At 43.6% G+C, this 19,545-nt stretch overlaps 1 protein-coding gene across 1 annotated transcript in view; it reads left to right on the top strand.

Moving 5' to 3' along the window:
• Positions 1–2,146: 2,146 nt before the first annotated feature.
• pop4 (POP4 homolog, ribonuclease P/MRP subunit) overlaps positions 2,147–19,545 on the top strand; it is an 18,273-nt gene continuing 874 nt past the window's right edge. Inside the window, exons 1-6 of the mRNA XM_037697660.1 lie at positions 2,147–2,287; positions 13,325–13,380; positions 13,456–13,685; positions 17,288–17,365; positions 17,476–17,537; positions 18,700–18,801. Of these exons, the coding sequence (XP_037553588.1) occupies positions 2,281–2,287; positions 13,325–13,380; positions 13,456–13,685; positions 17,288–17,365; positions 17,476–17,537; positions 18,700–18,801 (535 nt within the window). The 5' untranslated portion in view covers positions 2,147–2,280. The remainder of the gene's footprint in view (positions 2,288–13,324; positions 13,381–13,455; positions 13,686–17,287; positions 17,366–17,475; positions 17,538–18,699; positions 18,802–19,545) is intronic.

Genomic DNA, 19,545 nt, shown 5'->3' with positions numbered 1-19,545 from the left:
TATCGGCCTAAAGTATCGGCCTAAAGTATCGGCCTAAAGTATCGGCCCTACCGATATATCGGTCGGGCTCTATTTTAAACTCTTGAGTCAGTTTCTTAAATGCCAGCAGCTGGAGTTTTTTTCATGATGCACAAGACCTGAAATCCTTTCCGAGCTTACAATACTGTTTGAGTTAGGAGGTTTTAAACATTTATCATGCTGAGATGTGACAGATAGTAACCTGCTGGTTATGGTGCAAGTATTTCAGCACTGAAACTGTCTTTTTTTAAGGTTCCTCGACTCTTATTTGAGATCTTGTCTTTAATTCAATACATGCAGTATTTGTCTGTGTGTAACGGGTGGTACATATTTAATTAGTGATTAATCTAGAACATTTTCCTGCCTGTCAGTGAGGTGGGAAGTTGTTGCTTGAGGGACTTTCTGAGGATGCAGTAAGTTTTACTGACACAGCAAGGAAGCAGGAAGTCCTCTGCTCTAGGAAATACACAGCACAAAAAAAAAGTTTCCAGCATACTGGTGCCAAACAGTTGTGCAACCAATCCCCACCCTTTTAATTTCCAGTCTGGATCTTCAGATGTGCACTTTGCACCTACACCAGTATGTGCCATTGTCTGGGCAGTTAGACTGTAGAGTACGTTCTGAATCAGAATCTGGATCTTTTTACTGTAATGTCTGCAGTAAAACTGTTTATGCACTCTTGTGACATTTAAAGGGAAAATACAGAAAAACTTCACTTTGTGACATTTATCTTAAAAAAAAATGTTTTTGTAAAAAATATATTAAATGCAATTATTTTTGGATATATTTTATTAACAAATGTAAACAAGCTGAATTCAAATAAATATTTTACAAAAGTTTTAGGACTAATTTGGGATTTTTTTTTTAATTTGGTGTCATCTTTTTACTGTTATTATTATTATTATTATTATATATAAAACCCCAAGGAAGGAGGCTTTTTGTGTGTCTTTTATTTAGTAATTAGATTTATGGCTTGGTTCAAAAGTTTTATTTTGATTGTTTGTTTTTACTATTATTAATACTTTGGATGCATTAGACAGTCAAGGCGACATGAATAAGATCACAACGTGTGTGGAACAAAGCTTTCACAAAGTTGCATCAGGTGTGAATAGAAGGCACTTTTCTGTTCAGTTCTTCCGTAGACAACAAGGTGGGAAAGGTTGGTGGTCTTTTAGAAATGGCTAAATATGCTGAGTCTTTTTAATTTGCATGACCAAAAATAGATGCATTAGAGGTGCAGAGGAATGACTTAAACAAACTTGCCAAAAACAAACAGATTGAAGTGGTTATTCCTGAAAATGCCCAAGGCACTTTTCATATAGACCGTAACAACAGCTGTGTGATCAGGAGATGAGGTAAGATTGTCAAAAGTGTTAACATAAGGAAGTTCTTTGTACAGGAGTCTTACAGTAAGGAAGCATGCTGGTGTGATCACTGACGATCTGCTCAGTAATTGACTTGGTAGAACTGTAATGACATTGTGGAAAAAACAACTCACTGAAATAAAAAATCGAATGTGGATATAAAAAACTTTACACACCTGTTCAAATTACTGGGTTTTTTAATGTAATAAACTATGAAATAATCTCATATATTCACACTTCAATGTGACAAATCGTGCAATTCAGCTGACTAACAAGCCTAAGCATTAAAGAAAAAACATTAAACAGTGCAATACATGTGCACACATTTTGTTGAAGCTCTCTCTGGTTTAACCAGAGGGGCTTCAGTGGTTTATTATTTTTAATCACGAGATACTTTTGACACTTAAGTAAATTAAAGAAAATACCTCCCTTGAATTTATTTTAGATTGTTTAAAATCACTTTTGTTGCTGGGAGGTGTGCTCCCAAAAACGATGAAAGTTGTAATTCAATCATAATCCTCTTCAAAGTATTAGCTTTAGGATGTGCAAATGCTTGTAGCACTTTTTTATTTGTTATATTTTGCCCTACAACAAACTACTTTATTTTTTATTTGGTTTATACAGAATTTATGTCACTGGAAAGATTAGAAACGCTTAAAATGGTTCATCACTGTCTCATTTTTTAAAGATGCCAGCACTTTCCATATCCCCTCCAGACGTCCAGGAGCAGCTGTAGTACTGCACTGCCGCCAGCAGGTGGCAGCAATGCAGCGCCTAAAATACTGAGCGCCACTAAGGATCTGAAGAAGAAGAAAGACGCGGAAGTGCTAACGATTTTTCATGTTTTTCTGTATCTAGGGAAACTAATTTACTTTTATACCCGAACAAAACTGCGAGCATGGGAGGTGAGTGTGGTTTCAAGAATGGAGGTAGTGTGGAAACGTAAAAACGCGGTTTGTTCACCTCATGGTTAATCATCACAGAGATGTTTCACTCGTGTCAGACTGCTATTGTGTTTGTTTGCTCGTGCATGATGAATGACAAACCAGCAACCTGTCTTTAAACAGGATAAAGACGGAAGTAAAGCTGCGAAACCTTGGAGTGACGTCAAACAAGCGTCTTGACTTTATCCATTTATTTAACTCACTGCTGTGAAGAAATAATTACACTTAAGTTTATTACGTTTATTTTACGTTTCTGTATAAAATCTCAACACAACATTGCATACAGATATGTTTAAACTGCATCAGTCAAAGTTAAACATTTCTAAACTGATATTTTATTGTAAATCTAAGCTAATTTAATAAATACATGCATATCCATCATCACCTTCCTCTTGTTCAGAAGTCAGGTCTGGGGGCAGCAGCTTGAGCAGGGAGGTCCACACATCTCTTTCCACAGCCTCCTCTTCCAGCTCTTCTGGGAGGATTCCAAGGCATTCCCAGTCTCTCCAGCATGTCCTGGGTTTTCCCCAGGGTTTCCTCCCAGTTGGACATGCCTGGTGCCTAGGGAGCATCCTTACCAAATGCCCGAACACCTCAACTGGCTCCTCTGGATGTGGAGGAGCAGAGGTTCTACTCTGAGTCTCTCCCAGATAACTGAACTTCTCACTCTATCCCTGAAGGAGAGTCCAGCTACCCTGTGGAGGAAACTCATTTCAACTGCCTTCACCTGTCACTACCCAGAGTTTGTTGCCAAAGTTGAGGGTAGGACCGTAGACTGACCAGTAAACGGAGAGCTTTGCCTTACAGCTCAGCTCCATCTTCACCACAATGGACCGACACAGAGTCTTCAATACTGCAGATGCTGCATCAGTCCATCTGTCATTCTCACACTATTCTTCCCTCGCTCGTGAACAAAACCCCGAGATACTTGAACCCTTCCACTTGAGGCAGAACCTCACCTCACATCATCCGCAAATAGCAGAGAAGGAATCCTGAGGTCACCGAATCAGAATCCCTCCGCCCCCTGGCTGCACCAAAAAATTCTGTCCATAAAACTTATGAACAGAATCAGTGACAACGAGCAGCCCTGGTGGAGTCCAACTCCCACCCTGAAGAGGTCCAACTTACTACGGCCAATGCAAACCAAACTCTTGCACCGCTTCAATAGGGACTGAACAGCTCATCACAACGAGCCCCCAATCCCATAATCGGGTAGCACCCCCGACAGTGTACCCTGAGGAACACAGTCGAACACTATCTCTAAGAGAGAGTCCGGCTAGGGAGAGTCAAACACATTCTCCAAGTCTACTAAACATATATAGACTGGATGGGAAAACTCCCATGACACCTTTAGGACCCTAATGAGGGGAACCACCACCCCAGTCTGCCAATCCAGTGGCACTGGTACCTGAGCTGTACCTCTGATCCACTCATTTCTAACCTTGTCTATTTTGGTCACTTCCAGTGAAAACTTCCAACATCTTTATTCCTGACACCTTCAACTCCAACCATACATCACAGCAGTTCCTGCCATGTTGTAAACTTTCTTTGTCACTCTTGTAGGTATTCTTCTAATCACCCAAACACTTGTCTCCATCCTGTCTGCACTCTCTGCTTTACCTTTCTTGTTCACTGCTTGTTCCTTTGAATGGTCGACCCCAGGCCTCTGAACTCATCCATCTTCAACATCTATATTATTTACAGCTTCAGCGTTTCCACCATGCTCTTATTCCCACACATTTATCTTGTTTCTACAGACTGATTCTTTTTCTCCCTGGAGCAGCATACCTCCATCTCTCCAGACTTTATTCCACGTTCTTTAAGATTACATAAAAAAAAACATGGAATTGATCTGAAGGTGGGAGTTTATGAACATTGATATCCATGCTTTTAATTTCCATCTGAGAAACTGCGTCTTAGTGTTTTAGATTTGAAGAGACCAGCAGCTACATAAAATACATTTCTAGTTTTGTTTTTCCCATGATATTTCAGTGAACAGATAAAAGTAAGCAGAAAAGGGTATGTGTCTATTAGAGCTGAACGATTTTGGAAAATATTCTAATTGCCTTTTTTTTTTTTTTACCTCAATCTTGCGATTTAATATGTGATTATTTTCCAATGTCTTCTTCTCGTGTATTTTTCAACAAGCACAAGCAATAAATCAATCTGTTTCATTTGCAAAAAACTCCACTGTTCTATGTCGTATAAGCTTCGCCCTTTAAGGCCTTCGCTTTAGTGGGTTTATCCCGTTATGCAGAGCATAAGCACTGAAAAAATTAGTCCACGCCCACCTGCTGTGTGGGCCCCACCCGGTCCGTATAAATTACGTTAAGAGCGGGAAATCGGCTCCCATTTTTTCTTCAGCGAGCTAATATAGCACTGTCAGAAGAACAAAGAAGATAAATTGTGTAAATGACCAACCTTGTGAAGGATGCTTGGCCCGGCAATCGACCTCCGGTCGTCCGGTGAGTTCTCCTCCCCGAGGAGAAGATGACAGCAGTCTTATTCCAAGGTAAGCGTCGGGGAACATTTCCCAGTGACAGGTCACTACACGCTGGACAACGCCATCTTGTGTTTTTCCTCTTATCGCCGACCCTCGGGGCGAACCGGATGGTTCCTCCGGGGCAAGGCGTGCTCAGCTGCAGCCCCCGCTGCTCATTCCCTCCTGGGGAGCGTAGTGTAGGTGGAGGGGGGCTGAGTGAATGCTCACCCCATCCCACCTCGTTTCGCATCGGCGATCACACCGCTCCCGGCCGACAGCGCCCTCAGAGGTTGCCCGGCGGAACCCAGGAGGAGGCTGACATGAAGGGACCCCTTTTTTCTACGTCCCTCGCCTTTTCCCGCCAGTTCGGATGATCGGCGGAAAGGTTGTTTTTCACTGGGCTCCACTGTGGCTCACCGTCTTGATCCATACGGCCTCACGTTCCAACAGGACGTTCGACGGGCGAGGCCGCAGACGGTTCTTTCCTGGTAGATTAGAGGAGTCGGTCCCCAGTCCGCTCCCATCACCAGAGTTGAGGGATTCACCGAGCGGGGCTATCCCTCGGTACCCCCCCTTGAGCCAAGCCTCGCGGAAGCCTTCGGAGCGAAGATGTCCAGGCTAGAGAAGCGTCCCGTCCCTCCGGGGAAACACGACCAGGTGGCGACCGCGCTCTCCAACAGAGCCCACCAGTGTGCTTTTCAGGCGGCTGCGGCTAACAACAACGTGGCGCTGTTAGCATTTAGCATGTCGAAAAGGCTGGAGGCCTCAGACCTGCCGGAGGAGACAAAGAGCTCCCTGTGTAAATCGGCAGACGGCGTCCTCAACATGTGCGCCGCTTCCACGGTTTGCCTGTCGAGGATTGCAGCGTGGATGACGGTAATCCAACGTTCCATCTGGCTCCGTCACTCTCCATTGCTGCCGGAAAAGCTGCACAAGGACCTGATGGAGGGCCCCATCTCATCGGACGCGCTGTTCGGAAGCAGCTTGACGACCATGCTCACAAATTCGAAGCAGTCGGAGGAGATGTCGGAAGCGGTACGCCATCTCATCAAGCCGCGCGGCTCATCCCGTCCCCCAGCCCGCTGGAGAGATCGTCGACAGCAGAGGCAGAAACATCGACGCTCCACGGCAGCAGCAGCTTCGTCTCGCCCCAGCCCCGCCCGCCAGAGACCACCCCTCCTCAGTCCGGCAGCCTGCACTTCAGCGTTTCCCCAGAGATCGCCTGCAGACGGCGCTCGGGGCAAACAAACCGCAGAGCTCACGAGGGAGAAGGTTTAAGAAATGACGGTCTGCGGAGGATGTGTGTATGAATGAAACAGGAAGTGAAATAAATGATTTTTCAAAGATCAAAATGCCTGTTTTTAGCCAGTCTGTAAGTTCGGATGAGCTCACAGCCGCTACACACACATCCTCCACACAGAGAGAGCCGGTGGCCTTAAATAAAGGTTTTTTAAACCCACCGCCGCTCCTTCACATGCCCAGACGCTCACGTGACACCACGGTAAGCGAAATAACTTGTTGTCAATCAGACCCGCACGATCACCACCCAAACGGTGTTAAACGCGCACCCGAGCGAGACAAGCAGCCTCCATCCAAACGGCGCTGTGTTGATGATGCACGCACAGCTGCCCGGCGCTCACCGGCTCACATCGGGATAAATGTGGGACCGCAGGCCGGGTCCGGTGGAGGTCCCCGCTCTCAGCGAAAACAACACACGCCTCTCCTGAATGAACGCGAGCGGCCGTCATCCATCGCGTCTCAGCGATCGGCAGCTCACGGCGACATAAGCGTGAGACAGCTGAATGAATCCAATGACGGGCCCCGCCCTCAGCGAGAGCGGCGCGCGTCCCTCCAGAGGAAACGTGCGCTCCCGCGAGGCTCACAACCTTCACTTCGACAGCACGGCGTTGATGACGTCACGCCCTCCACCTCTCAACGTTCGCACAGCGACGTTAAACGTGCAGCCTCTCGACGTCATAAGCTGACACACGCCTCGCCTCAGCGCACACCGCCCCGCCCGGACATGAAGGTTGGCTCGCGATCCAGACACAGCGCACGGGCGCGCGCAGAACAGCCCTTTCGAGGAAGCCTCGCCTTGGGTCACGCGGAAAACATTTCCGCGACGCATGACGGCGGTCGAGGCGGAGTTTTTGGATGACATCCGTTCAAAACACGGCACATCATTTAAACGCACGTCCACTCCACGAACGTCACGCAGAGTGGCTAAAAACATGCTCACCGGACAGATGGATGGACAGAGTGTTATGCAAGGGTTACACGCTGCAGTTTGCAACCCGACCCCCTCCGTTCGGAGGAGTTATAGAGACGGTCCTGTCATCACCAGACCAAGTCTCAGCCTTAAATGCAGAAGTCCAAGAGCTTCTGATAAAAGGTGTAATCTCAAGAGTTCCCAACGAGGAGGAAAACACAGGGTTTTACTCACGCTACTTCCTGGTCCCCAAAAGGACCGGAGGGATGAGACCGATTCTGGATCTGTCAGCTTTCAACAAAGCGATCATGAACAGACCTTTTCACATGTTAACGAACAAACAGCTGTTGGACAACATCCAGAAAAACGACTGGTTTGTCTCCATCGATTTAAAAGATGCTTATTTTCACATACCAATCATCCCAAAACACAGAAAATTTCTGCGTTTCGCCTTTCAAGGGATGAAGTACCAGTACAACAGGCTGCCTTTCGGGTACTCCCTCGCGCCTCGTACGTTCTCAAAGTGTGTGGAGACAGCCCTGCATCCACTGCACAGAGCAGGGATGAGAGTTTTGTTTTACCTGGACGACCTGCTGCTCCTGTCTCACTCCAGACAGGAAGCGCTGATACAGGCTCAGGTGTTGGCATCACACCTGCTAAATCTGGGCTTCGCCATAAACTGGAAGAAGAGCTCGATTTTCCCGGCCCAGACAATTGTTTATCTGGGAGTGGAATTAAACTCAATTACCATGACGGCTCGCTTATCACAAACAAGAATCGACACTCTAAAAAAACCAATTACGCCACGTAAGACCTGGCAAAGTGGTAACAGCTGTCTCCGTCATGAAGCTGTTGGGAATGATGTCATCAGCTCACACAGTGGTCCCGCTGGGTTTGTTACACATGAGACGCCTCCAGAGGTGGTTTACGCGTCTGCGTGTGGATCCAGTAAAACAAAAGAGACGGATGATCACTGTCCCTCCCTCCGTGAGAGCAGACCTCCGACACTGGGGAAACACCCTGGCTCTGTCAGAGGGAGTCCCCGTCAGCAGACCCACGTCACACGTGTCAGTCTTCACGGACGCGTCTCTGTCAGGTTGGGGGGGGACATGCCTATCTCAAGCAGTAGGGGCGCTGTGGCCCCACCGCACATCAGCCCACATCAATGTTTTGGAGTGTCGCACAGTGCTGAATGTGATTCAACATTTTGCTCCCGTGCTACAGAATCAACACGTGTTGATTCACACAGACAACATGGTGACTGCTGCGTACATAAACCGCCAGGGGGGTGTGCGTTCAGCCCAGATGTTACACATTGCGCGGAAGCTACTGTGTTGGGCTCACCAAAACCTGCTTTCCATCAGAGCGGTTTACATACCCGGCGTTATGAACAGAGGAGCAGACGTGATGTCCAGGGGCGGCCCACGTCACGCGGACTGGACCCTCCATCCAGACCTGATGTTTCAGACGTGGCAGAAGTTTGGCAAAGCAGCTGTGGACCTGTTTGCGACGCGAGAGAACGCTCAGTGCCAATTATGGTTTTCCCTGAGCCCACGAGACGATCCACCGCTGGGGGTGGATGCATTTGCCCACAGCCCGTGGCCCAAAACGCTTCTGTACGCGTTCCCCCCTCCTCCTCTGATTTTACGGTTCCTGAACCGAGTTCAGGAGGAGGGACTGACAGCTCTCCTGGTAGCTCCCGAGCGCGTGAACGCACCATGGTTCCCAGTCCTGCAGCGTCTGTTGTCAGGTCGCCCGTGGAAACTGCCATGGAGGGAAGATGCTCTCCTTCAAGCAGGAGGAGCGATCAGGAGTTACCCGGAAATAGGCCAGCACCTGTGGGTCTGGCCGCTGAGCGGTCCCGCTTAGAGAAGATGGGTCTCCCTCAGGAGGTAGTGCGCACAATTCAAGATTCACGCGCTGCATCTACCACAGCCCTGTACACATCAAAGTGGACGGCTTTTCAGCGCTGGTGTACAGAGAAAGGTCTGGAGGCCACCTCATGTCCATTAGGTGGCGTGCTGTCCTTTCTTCAACAGCTGATGGATAGGAAGTTGGCATTCAGCACGATTAAAACGTACGCTGCAGCCATCTCTTCCTGCCACGAAGGGTTCGGAGACAGAACAGCTTTTGATCACCCGCTGATGAAGCGGTTTCTAAAAGGTGTACAAAGACATAGGCCGGTTTCACGCCCACTCGTTCCACAGTGGGATTTAACGTTGGTCCTGCGAGCCCTGATCAAGGCTCCTTTTGAGCCTCTGGATCAAGTTTCACTTAAATTCTTGTCTCTTAAAACAGCCCTGCTGCTGGCTTTAACATCCGCTAAGAGGGTGAGTGATTTATCGGCCCTCTCTGCCGCTCCGTCATGTCTCAGAATCCAGGCTGACGGTAGTTCAGCTGATTTAAGACCAAACCCAGCCTTTATGCCTAAAAGCATCACGAGCTCTTTTAAATCGAGACAGATATCGTTGGAGGGATTCTTCCCTCCCCCCCACAGATCAGAAGAAGAAGCATCTTTTCATCTTCTCTGTCCGGTGCGGGCGTTATCGTGTTACATAGCGCGCACAGCTGCAATGCGTCAAACTCAACATCTGTTTGTGCATTATAGAGATGCATCCGCAGGCCGCCCGTTATCCACCCAGCGCTTGTCACACTGGCTGTGTGAGGCCATTTCTGAAGCCTACAGAGCATCAGATCTAGAGCCTCCTGTCAATCTCAAAGCACACTCAACCAGGGGTATCGCATCTTCGACTGCTCTGCATAATGGTATGTCAATGCAGGACATTTGCACTGCGGCTGCATGGTCAACACCCTGCTCATTTATTCGCTTTTACCTACGTGATGTAACGGCTCGTTCCATGACACATTCTGTCCTTAGTGCTCTAACAGAATGAATATTGTTGTTCTCATGGAACTCTGTTTAAGCTCACTTCTGTCTGCATGCATTACAGTGTGAGATGTTGTTATCAGTCACAAGTCGTGTCTGTGATTTTGGTTTTATTGTCACTAATCAGTTCATGACTATTGTTACCAATCAGTTCATTTGATCAATAATCAATTCATGGACATTAATCTGTTTATACTGTTCCGCCATGAACCAGTTGGTTCATGCCCCCCCCCCCCCTCTTTTCAACTTCTTCTTCCCGTTGAAAGTTTTCCGGGGCATTCATGCTTTGTCAGAACGCATAGTTACTCAACATGCGTCTGTGCATGGCACATAACTACGCAATGCGTAGTTATGCACACGGGGAGCTGAGTGACAAGACGTTTTTTGGGCAAGCTTCCGCTTCTTACTGTGTTCGAATGGACCCAGTGAGGCGAGGACCACATCGGCTTCGCCCTTTACCCACTAAAGCGAAGGCCTTAAAGGGCGAAGCTTATACGACATAGAACGTTGGTTACGTACTGTAACCCCAGATTCTATGAGTATAAGCGTAGCCCTTTAAGCGTCGGGCCTCACTGGCTCCTAAATGGCTGAAGAAAAAAGCTATTTTGGGAGCCGATTTCCCGCTCTTAACGTAATTTATACGGACCGGGTGGGGCCCACACAGCAGGTGGGCGTGGACTAATTTTTTCAGTGCTTATGCTCTGCATAACGGGATAAACCCACTAAAGCGAAGGCCTTAAAGGGCTACGCTTATACTCATAGAATCTGGGGTTACAGTACGTAACCAACGTTTTCAGCTCCGCTGCAACTCTGTTTCTGCATTTTATGTATAGCTCCTTGATAGCAACTTAGCTAAAATGTGTGTGCGCGAGGGCATTCTGTACCACTTATTATTATTATTTATTAATTGTGTTTATCAAAGCTGTAAACCCAGGCTTGGTCACTATATTTTTCGCTATGAACTCCTTTATTGCTCGAGTTATTTCCACGTGCCGTTTCAAATTATCTTCATACGGAGTAATACCTTCAAACAGTTCAGAGTGATCCCTGTCAGCTGATACTTTGCTTACTTGAAGTTGAAGCACTGGTCATTCTACCCATGCAACTATCATAAATGGCTTTGTGGTGCTTTTATATGTTGATAAAGATTTGTGGTGTTACCTTTTAGAGGTAGCAACAGCAGCAAGGCAGGTTCTGCACAATACATGTCGTTGTGCAACGTATTCTTTTTTAATAGACAAAATAATTCCAAACAACGGACGTGCTGTTCCTCTTTGGTACCAAACTTTCAGGTCTTCTGTTGAGCTTGACGCCATTGTGCAACCGGTTAAAGCGCAGAGTTGACTTCTCTTCCTTGCTCTGCTCCGCTTCGCTCACTCGCAAGTCACATAACCAGATCATGCGACCAGTCAAATCGCAGCTTTTGCAATTAGAAAATCTTGTTTTATCATATTGCAATATTATCGTGAATGCAATTAATTTTTTCAGCCCTAGCGACTATAGTAATTAAAATGTCACAACTAATGGAACAAAGTCATTTCATGATGAATTTGCCAAATTATCCAAAGGTTTGTCTTTAAGCTTTGCATTTTACCCAAAAAGAAGTGAAGGGAGGTCCCTGCCTTAGAAATTATTCCACAGCACTGATGAGACCTGACATGCATCAATGAGTTATTATTAATCTTTATTTAGCCGGGCAAATCCCACTGAGATCACAGATCTCTGTTGTAAGGGAGGCCTGGACATATGCACATGTTTGTGTAACGCCCTCAATGAATATTTGTAGAATGCAACAAAAATTAATTACAAGTTGAACAGACTTGAACAGTAAATATGATTTAAGAAGGAAACGATCAACAGATTTTGAACATCAGTAGTTACAGTCACAGTGAAACGTCATGTTACTTCAGCACATTTTTATCACTTCCTGTAAAACCAGTAGTTAGAGAGGCAAAGCCCCACCCCCAAATTCCCGCTTTGTTTTGATTGGCCAGTCCCAGTAGTCTGATCAGGCTCCGCCCACATTTCCAATCAGCATGGCAAAATAATTTTAAAAAGCATTTAATTGAACAGAAAGACATTTGTTGCAGGGCAAGTCATTATTATTATTATTTTTTTGTTGTTGTCATTTTAAAGCTCACTTTTTATGTAAAGAGCACACACAATGTAAGACGTATCAGATAATAAAAAAAATAAACATCAAATTTATCATAAAAACGTTAAACGACTGTTTTCAGTCTTGCTTACAGCAAATTTTGTTATAAACTAAACATCTTTTAGGATTGCACCGTTTAACATCATTAAAGACAGAGGAGCTTCACACATCTTGTTTTATTGCTTCAGTGGTTGGTGGCTGGCCGCTCTGATTTATATTTTATATAAAGCAGTGCTTCACAAACCCTCCTTTTTATTTATTAACTTTTATTTAACCAGACTTATCCTAGTGAGATCACAGATCTCTTGCAAGGGAGGACTGGGCCTGACGGCTGCCTAACATGCACGTGTTGGGACATTGTTGATTGCATGTTGCAGAGAGACCATTGCTGTGCAGCTGCACTTGAGATGTTTCTAGAGACATGACGTGCACAGTGAGCATGCTTACACTGCAGGCTCCACCAATTTAGTTGTTGATTTTATTACAGAGTGAATGCATGTGCAAGCTGGACTGTTTAAAATGAAAACCTACTTGTACAAAACGAATAAATAAGCTGCAAGCTGCTTGCCCCTTGGCTCACTGCTTGCACTGCAGCTCATGCAGCAAAAGAAAATCTGTAAAATGTACTGGAAACATATTTTAAAGCACGGTTTGTATGTGCAATAACAGTAAAAGCTTGAAATTATATAACATAAATTATAATGCCTCTTTAAACTTTGTGTGTTCTTATGGACAACTTGTGCATGTGTTTTATTTTTTTTTCCACAACGAGAGAGATTGTGGAAATGAAACTTGCTCAACCAGTTTAGGTGTAACAGCGGGCTCTTTGAGTCTGAAGAGGTTTTTTTAACGGGAATTTTGTTTTCGAAACCAAATCAGTTCAAAGAACATGGAGCTCATCTTCATTTCCAGGGGCATTTCCTGGTCTGGAGGATTAGAAATGTGGGCCAAACTCTTGATTGATGCTAAAATGAGACAGCACCTCTTCTCCAAACAAGAGGTGTTGTGCATGTTGCAGAGGGACAATTTCATGTGCACAAAAAGTGCTGTGTAACTGCAGCTGCATCTGCAAGTTGTGCTGTCTTATGCAGATGTTCATTTTTTTTTTCAATCTGCAACGCCATTAAACAAAATCCATTCTGTGTTTAGCAGCGATGCTTGTGCTACTAGAACGTCTGACAGTCCAGTTAGCGTGTTGTTGTTTTGCGTATGTGCAGAAAAAAAACATCTGTTCTAATAGTAATTTCAGTTTGTCGTTTCAACAGAAGCACAACTTTATGCCTCGATAACAGGAGAGCTGGTGAAGAGTCTTGGTGTTGAGGTAAGCAGATGTTTCTCAGCAGGAGTTCTTATTAGATTTAGCAGATTTTCCTGGAAATGAATCCAATATTTCTAGCCCCAGAGCAGCTCTAAAGCAGAAAAGTTTGCAGAGGCCTTCCTGAAGAACAGCCTTAAGAAACCTGAACGCTACGACCTGAAGGACATGCTCACCCATAAGGCCATACACCTGGGCTACGCCAACCCTAAGAAAGAGACGACGAAGAGAAACAGCAAGAAAGCCAAAGGGTTAAATGCTCGACAGAAGAGAAAGATGAAGATTTTCCAGATCAAGCCTGAACACCAGAGGTAGATATCAGAACACTTTCTGTACTTTTTATTGGTGCTTTAAAAGTGACCGCTTTATAATATTCTGCTGCAAACTTTGTTTTCTATTTATTGTCTGAATGTTTATGAAGCATTCACACTATGGGGATCCATTTTTCTTCTGTATGTTTTTCAGCGTTTTTCTCGTTCCACAATTTTTGTGCTATTTCAACAATTCATATATCAAAACGTTCAGCTCTTTCAGGAGCAGGGTGCTATGACTTGGTCTTGGCCCAACTTGAGCTTTTTGAAATATTTAACATTTTCTGCCTTTTTTTTTTCTCAAAGAAAATGAATTTGAGCTCATTTTACATCCTTCAAATCTTTAGATCTGTTTACAACCTTTTACTGCTCTTTTCACATTTTGTTCTGTTTCATCTTCTTTCAGTTCCCTTGTTCACATTTAAACATTTTTCAGCTAATTTTAGCTGTTTTTTTCTGCTGTTTTGTGCTCCTTTCAGGTTTTTTTCTGCTAACTACTCAAATGTTTGTGCTTCTTCTAACTTATTTCTGCTAATTTCTGCTAGTTATGCTCCTTACAGCTTATTTCTGCAGGTTTCAGCATTTTCTGCTATTTCAGCTACTATTAGCTGTTTTTTATGGTAATTTTAACTTTTTGGCTAATTCTACATTTATTGCACTCATTTCAACTTTTTTCAGCCTAATTCATCAAAAATGTGCTCTCTTCACTTCCTTCTGGTAAATTAAGCATCTTTCTGCCTTTTTAGCTAATTTTCTGCTGTTTTTTGCTTATTTCAGCTTTTTTCAGATAATTGCCACTTTTTGTGCTCATTTCTGCTTCTTTCAGCAAATGTGCTCTTTCTGCTTTTTTCTGCTAACTTAGGCTTGTTCATTCATTTCATCATGTTTTAGCTAATTTCAGCTGTTTTTCAGCAAGTTCTTCAGCAGGAAAAAAAACCTTTTAATAAAAAAAACTAAAAGACTGTCTACAAAGATTTTACCAGCATGTGGCCATACCAACACGTGGAAACAACATGCTGCACTGTGTTTACACGAATGTAAAAGATGCATACAAAGCCGAACCCCACCCCCACCTAAGACACTGATCACACCTCCATCTTCCTGGCTCCTGCTTACCTCCCCCCGCTGAGACGCTCCAGACCGGTACAAAAGAAAGTTAAATGTTGGATGCAGAATAGTGGCTCCATACTGAAAGACTGTTTTGAATGCACAGACTGGAAGGTCTTCAGAGAAGTTGCTGAAAATGAGGGGGCACTAGACCTGGAGCAATACACATCCTCAGTCCTGAGGTATATTAGTAAATGTGCTGATGACATCACCACCATCAGATATGTTAAGAGTTACCCGAACAATAAGCCTTGGCTGAATGCAGAGGTTTGCACCCTGTTGGAAGCCAGGAACAATGCCTTCAGGTCTGGAAATTTTTGAGACGAGCTGGTCTGGGAAGCTCAGTCCTCACCTCCTTCTACAGGTGTTCAGTGGAGAGCATCCTGTGCTCCAGCATCAACGTGTGGCATGGAGGCTGCACAGCTGCAGAAAGAAAAGCTTTGCAGAGAGTGGTGAAGGCTGCACAGAAGTCTGTCGGAGTCAGTCTCCCCACCATCACAGACATCAACCATATTTTTCAGCCTACAAGTCGTGTTTTTTTGCATAATTTACATGCCCTGCGACATATAGATCGAAGCGACGTATTTATGGATTTTTTTCCATATTTATAAACCAATTTTTGGCTGAGATATGACCATTTTCATTCATTCTGACTGGAGGGGGGGGGGGGGGGGAGTAGTACCAGTTTCAGCCACGAAATGGCAGCAGAGTAATAGTAACAGTAAGGCATGCCGTTGTATCATGTAATAGGTAAACGTGGCTATAATGACAAATTCAAAAAGTTCAAGACAAAAACAACTGGACTTCATTTATTATACTTTATACTTTGTTTTTTTCTTGAACTTCTTTGAATTTACTATGTCCTGAATGACTGAGAATCTTCACCAGCTATTAATGACACAACTGGCTTGCTACAGTCCCTCCACCTTCATTTTGCTCGCTGCTTGGAGCAAATTAAACTAGCAACATGCAGCTAATTTGACCATTAAAGTGCATTTATGAAGCAAACGTTAGACTGAGACACACCTTTGCTATAATTTTGAGCAAAAAATAATTGTTTTACATGCTTTTCTTGTTAAATTTTGCAGAAACGAGCAGCGTTCCTCCTCCTTTTTTTCCTCCCTGTCTGTGCGCTCCCGGAGCACCGAGGCAGCGAATACTTTTGAAATACAGCTGATTTGACCGTTAAAGTCCTTTTATTAAGCAAACGTTAGACTGAGACACGCCTTTACTATAAAGTTAAGCAAACAAACAACTGTTTTTAGGTGTTTATCTTGTTAAATTTCGAAGAAATGCAGAGAAATGCAGAGAAATGCATCCCTCTGCGTGTGCACATTTCGCAGCAGCTAAACTATTTTTGAAATTCAGCTGATTTGACCATTAAAGTGCTTTTTTTTTAATAAATAGTTTAACTGAGACACACTTTTGCTATAATTTCGAGCAAACAATTGTTTTTAGGTGTTTATCTTGTTAAATTTGCACAGCGACTTGTCACGTGCACGCGTGTACTGCGTATCGGCTTTTGAAACACAGCTGATTTGAAGGTCAAAGTGCATTTATTAAGCAAACGTTAGACTGAGACACACATTTACTATAATTTTGTGCAAACAAATAAATGTTTTTAAGTGTTAATCTTGTTAAATTCTTGTTAAAGTCCTCACGTGCACGCTCCCACGGCCTCCATTTGTCAGCCCATCGATTTTTGGCACAACACCGGTCCACATTTCCGGATTCGGTCCACATTTCCAGGTTGCCAGCGTTGATGTGAAACAAACACGACGCATCAGCGGTGAAACATAATAGATGCGACTTATACTGCGAAGTGACATATTTATGGATTTTTCCACTTTATTAGACAAATATGGACTGATGCAAATTATATGGTGGAGCGACGTGTCCGCTGGAAAATACAGCACACCTCCAGATGCAGGAAGAGGGCCACCTGCATCATGAAGGACCCCACTCATCCAGCACACACACTTTTTGCCCCGCTCCACTAAGGAAGGAGGTTAAGGAGCATTCAGTGTAGAACCACTAGACTGAGGAACAGCTTCTACCCTGAAGCTGTTAGACTCATGAATCTCTACCCAGGATGATCAAAATCACATCATGTTGCTGCTGATCTGTTTCATGTTGCTGCTGATCTGTTTCATGTTGCTGTGTTCATGCGTGCTCATCTGCTCACACAGACTCATGCTCGTGCTGATGTTCGACGTAATGTTTTTATTTAATTAGTGCTTAGAGTATATTTATTAATGTTTTTCTTAGTTCATATCTTAGATCTTATTACTGTTTTTCTTTTACATTTTATTGTTGGATGTAACTGGGACCCTGTGTACATAATTTTGTTCCACCACATGTACCACATGTGGTGTGAATGACAAATAAAGAAACTCTGACTCTGACTAAATAGTCACACTGCATTTTCGCAGGAAATGCAGTGTCTCTAGTTATTAACAGTTCTTTGTTCTCCATATCCCATATTGTCAATACAGATACGAGCTTTTTCTGCCTTTACATAAACTCTGGAGACAATACATAGTTGACCTGTGTGGGGGATTAAAACCATCAAGGTACAATCAATTTAACTTTTGCATCCTTCATTATTATTTTTGCTTTTTCCAACATATTTACAGATCCAGCTGCAATTCTTCCTTTTTGACTTTAGTCTCGTTTTTTCCAGCAATCTACAGTTTGTGCAGCAGAAGCTTCTGAAGGCAGACTTCCATGGCGCCATCATTACAGGTAGATTTTCTTCTTGTGTTGAAGCCTCAGCGATCACAAACAACTCTGTTCAGTACTTAAAGGTGTGATGATGTGAAAAAGTTTTAAGCTGGTGCAAACATGCAGATCCTGTGCTAAACTCGAGTAACAAAGTTTTAGTGACCCATCTAACAAGGTTGAGTCAGGTCCTCTGGACAGATGGTCCTCCCTTTGCATGTGAACAATTAGTTTTGGCTGTCAGCAGCAAACTGGTTGATCCACTATGAGAAGGTTCTGCTTATAAGACCGAGTTTGGTGCAGCTCCTCAGACTGAAGAAGTCTTCTGGATAAAAGATGAAATGTTTCAACAAAGAATCCATCCATTGGACCTGACTCAACCTTAGATTCATCTCCGTGGATTAATTAGTGACTCTTCCATGTCGTTACCATGTGTCTAGAATTGTCAATCACTGAAATCAATTGTAGGTCATTTAAAACAAAAAATTGATTTAACAATCAAACAACAAATAATCGTTTAAACAAAGCGTTACAGAATCAACATGCCATGTTTAAGAAAGACCCTCTTTGGCATTTTTGGGGATATTTTGATACATGAAACTTTGTATTTTTGAAGTGTTGCTCAAATTGGGCCACAAAAGGAAACTAGAGCTACTGAGGGCAGCTGCTTGGTTTAGCATAAAAAAGTTTGCTGCATTTTATTTGACAGATTTTTTCCCCTTTTCATGCAATTAAAAAACTTCAGTTATTGAGTGTATTTAATTTAACACACACTGTTGCATGTTTTTTACGCAATAAACTTAAATCCAACATTTATGAGTTAGAGCAGATTTTAAATTTCAACATATAAATTGTACATTGTGATTGTTTTAAAATATTTAGACATTAGTAATAAATCATATTGCCCAGTTTTAATTTGATCTGGAAGCTTTAGTCAGTTAAAGCTCTGTATGAAGAGAACATTGTGTTACTTGTGTTAGCCAAACCTTTTGTCTGATGTTCTGAACTCACCCCGCCTCGGATCCTATCCCTGCAGGAAAGTTGCAGCTGCCTGAATCTGCAGCTGTTAGATGTTTTTGTGATGCAAGTTTAGTGGTTGTGTTGCATGTTTGTGTTGCTTGAAGGAAATTATCAGTAAACGTGAGCAAATCTGTAAAATGCACTGACTTTGTTTTTATCGTCGCAGTGGTGCGGTCTAAATGTCCGTCGTACGTAGGTACTGCAGGGATCCTCGTCCAGGAGTTTAAACACGTCTTCAAAATCATCACCGAGGAGAATAAGCTCAAAGGTTTGTTCCAATTCAATGCTGAAACAGAACAGAACACAATTATACTTGTAATAACAAAAGACCAACTGGAACAGATAAGAGTGAACTGAATGCAGGTGAACTGGTTTAACGTTGCTGATATGTGCCTCTTAACTCTTGACAGCTGTTAAAGCTCAGCCATTTGTCCTCCAACCACAGGTCATCTCATGTTCAAAATTATTATCCTGTGTCTTTTATCCAAAAAACTTCAAGTCAACCTGCTGCTTTTATGCCTCTGAGCCTTCAAGGGACGTGGTCCTAGAGCCGAAAAGGTTGATACAGTAGTCCCTTCGCGGTTCGTTTATCGCAGTTTTTCAAAATAAGATTGGACATGACACACAGTTTGCTGATTGATGGATGAGCTGCATGATTGGTATGAAATTTTTTATTTTAAATAAATTATTTTAAATGATTTAGCATCTGCTACACATTTGTGCAGCCCACACTGCAGGATAAACGTCCTCATGCAGCTGATCAGCTCATCTCCGTTCAGAGCGAAGTGGGCGTGGCCAAAAACGCTTGCAGGTGGCTGAGAGCAGCGGAGGCAGAGAGCTGAAATCATGATATTCTGTGCTCTTTTAGAGCGTTTAGAGTTTAGAAACATTGTTTAGAATATTGCAAGAGTGTGGGCAGGGTTTAAAACACCTTTATATATATATATATATATATATGTGTATATATATATATATATATGTGTATATATATATATATATATGTGTATATAAT

The sequence above is a fragment of the Nematolebias whitei genome, chromosome 2, assembly GCF_014905685.2.
Source record: "Nematolebias whitei isolate Nwh7 chromosome 2, NemWhi1, whole genome shotgun sequence".
Taxonomy (NCBI): domain Eukaryota; kingdom Metazoa; phylum Chordata; class Actinopteri; order Cyprinodontiformes; family Rivulidae; genus Nematolebias; species Nematolebias whitei.
Note: the sequence above shows the minus strand (reverse complement) of the source record. Positions and strands in the feature narration are given on the sequence as shown.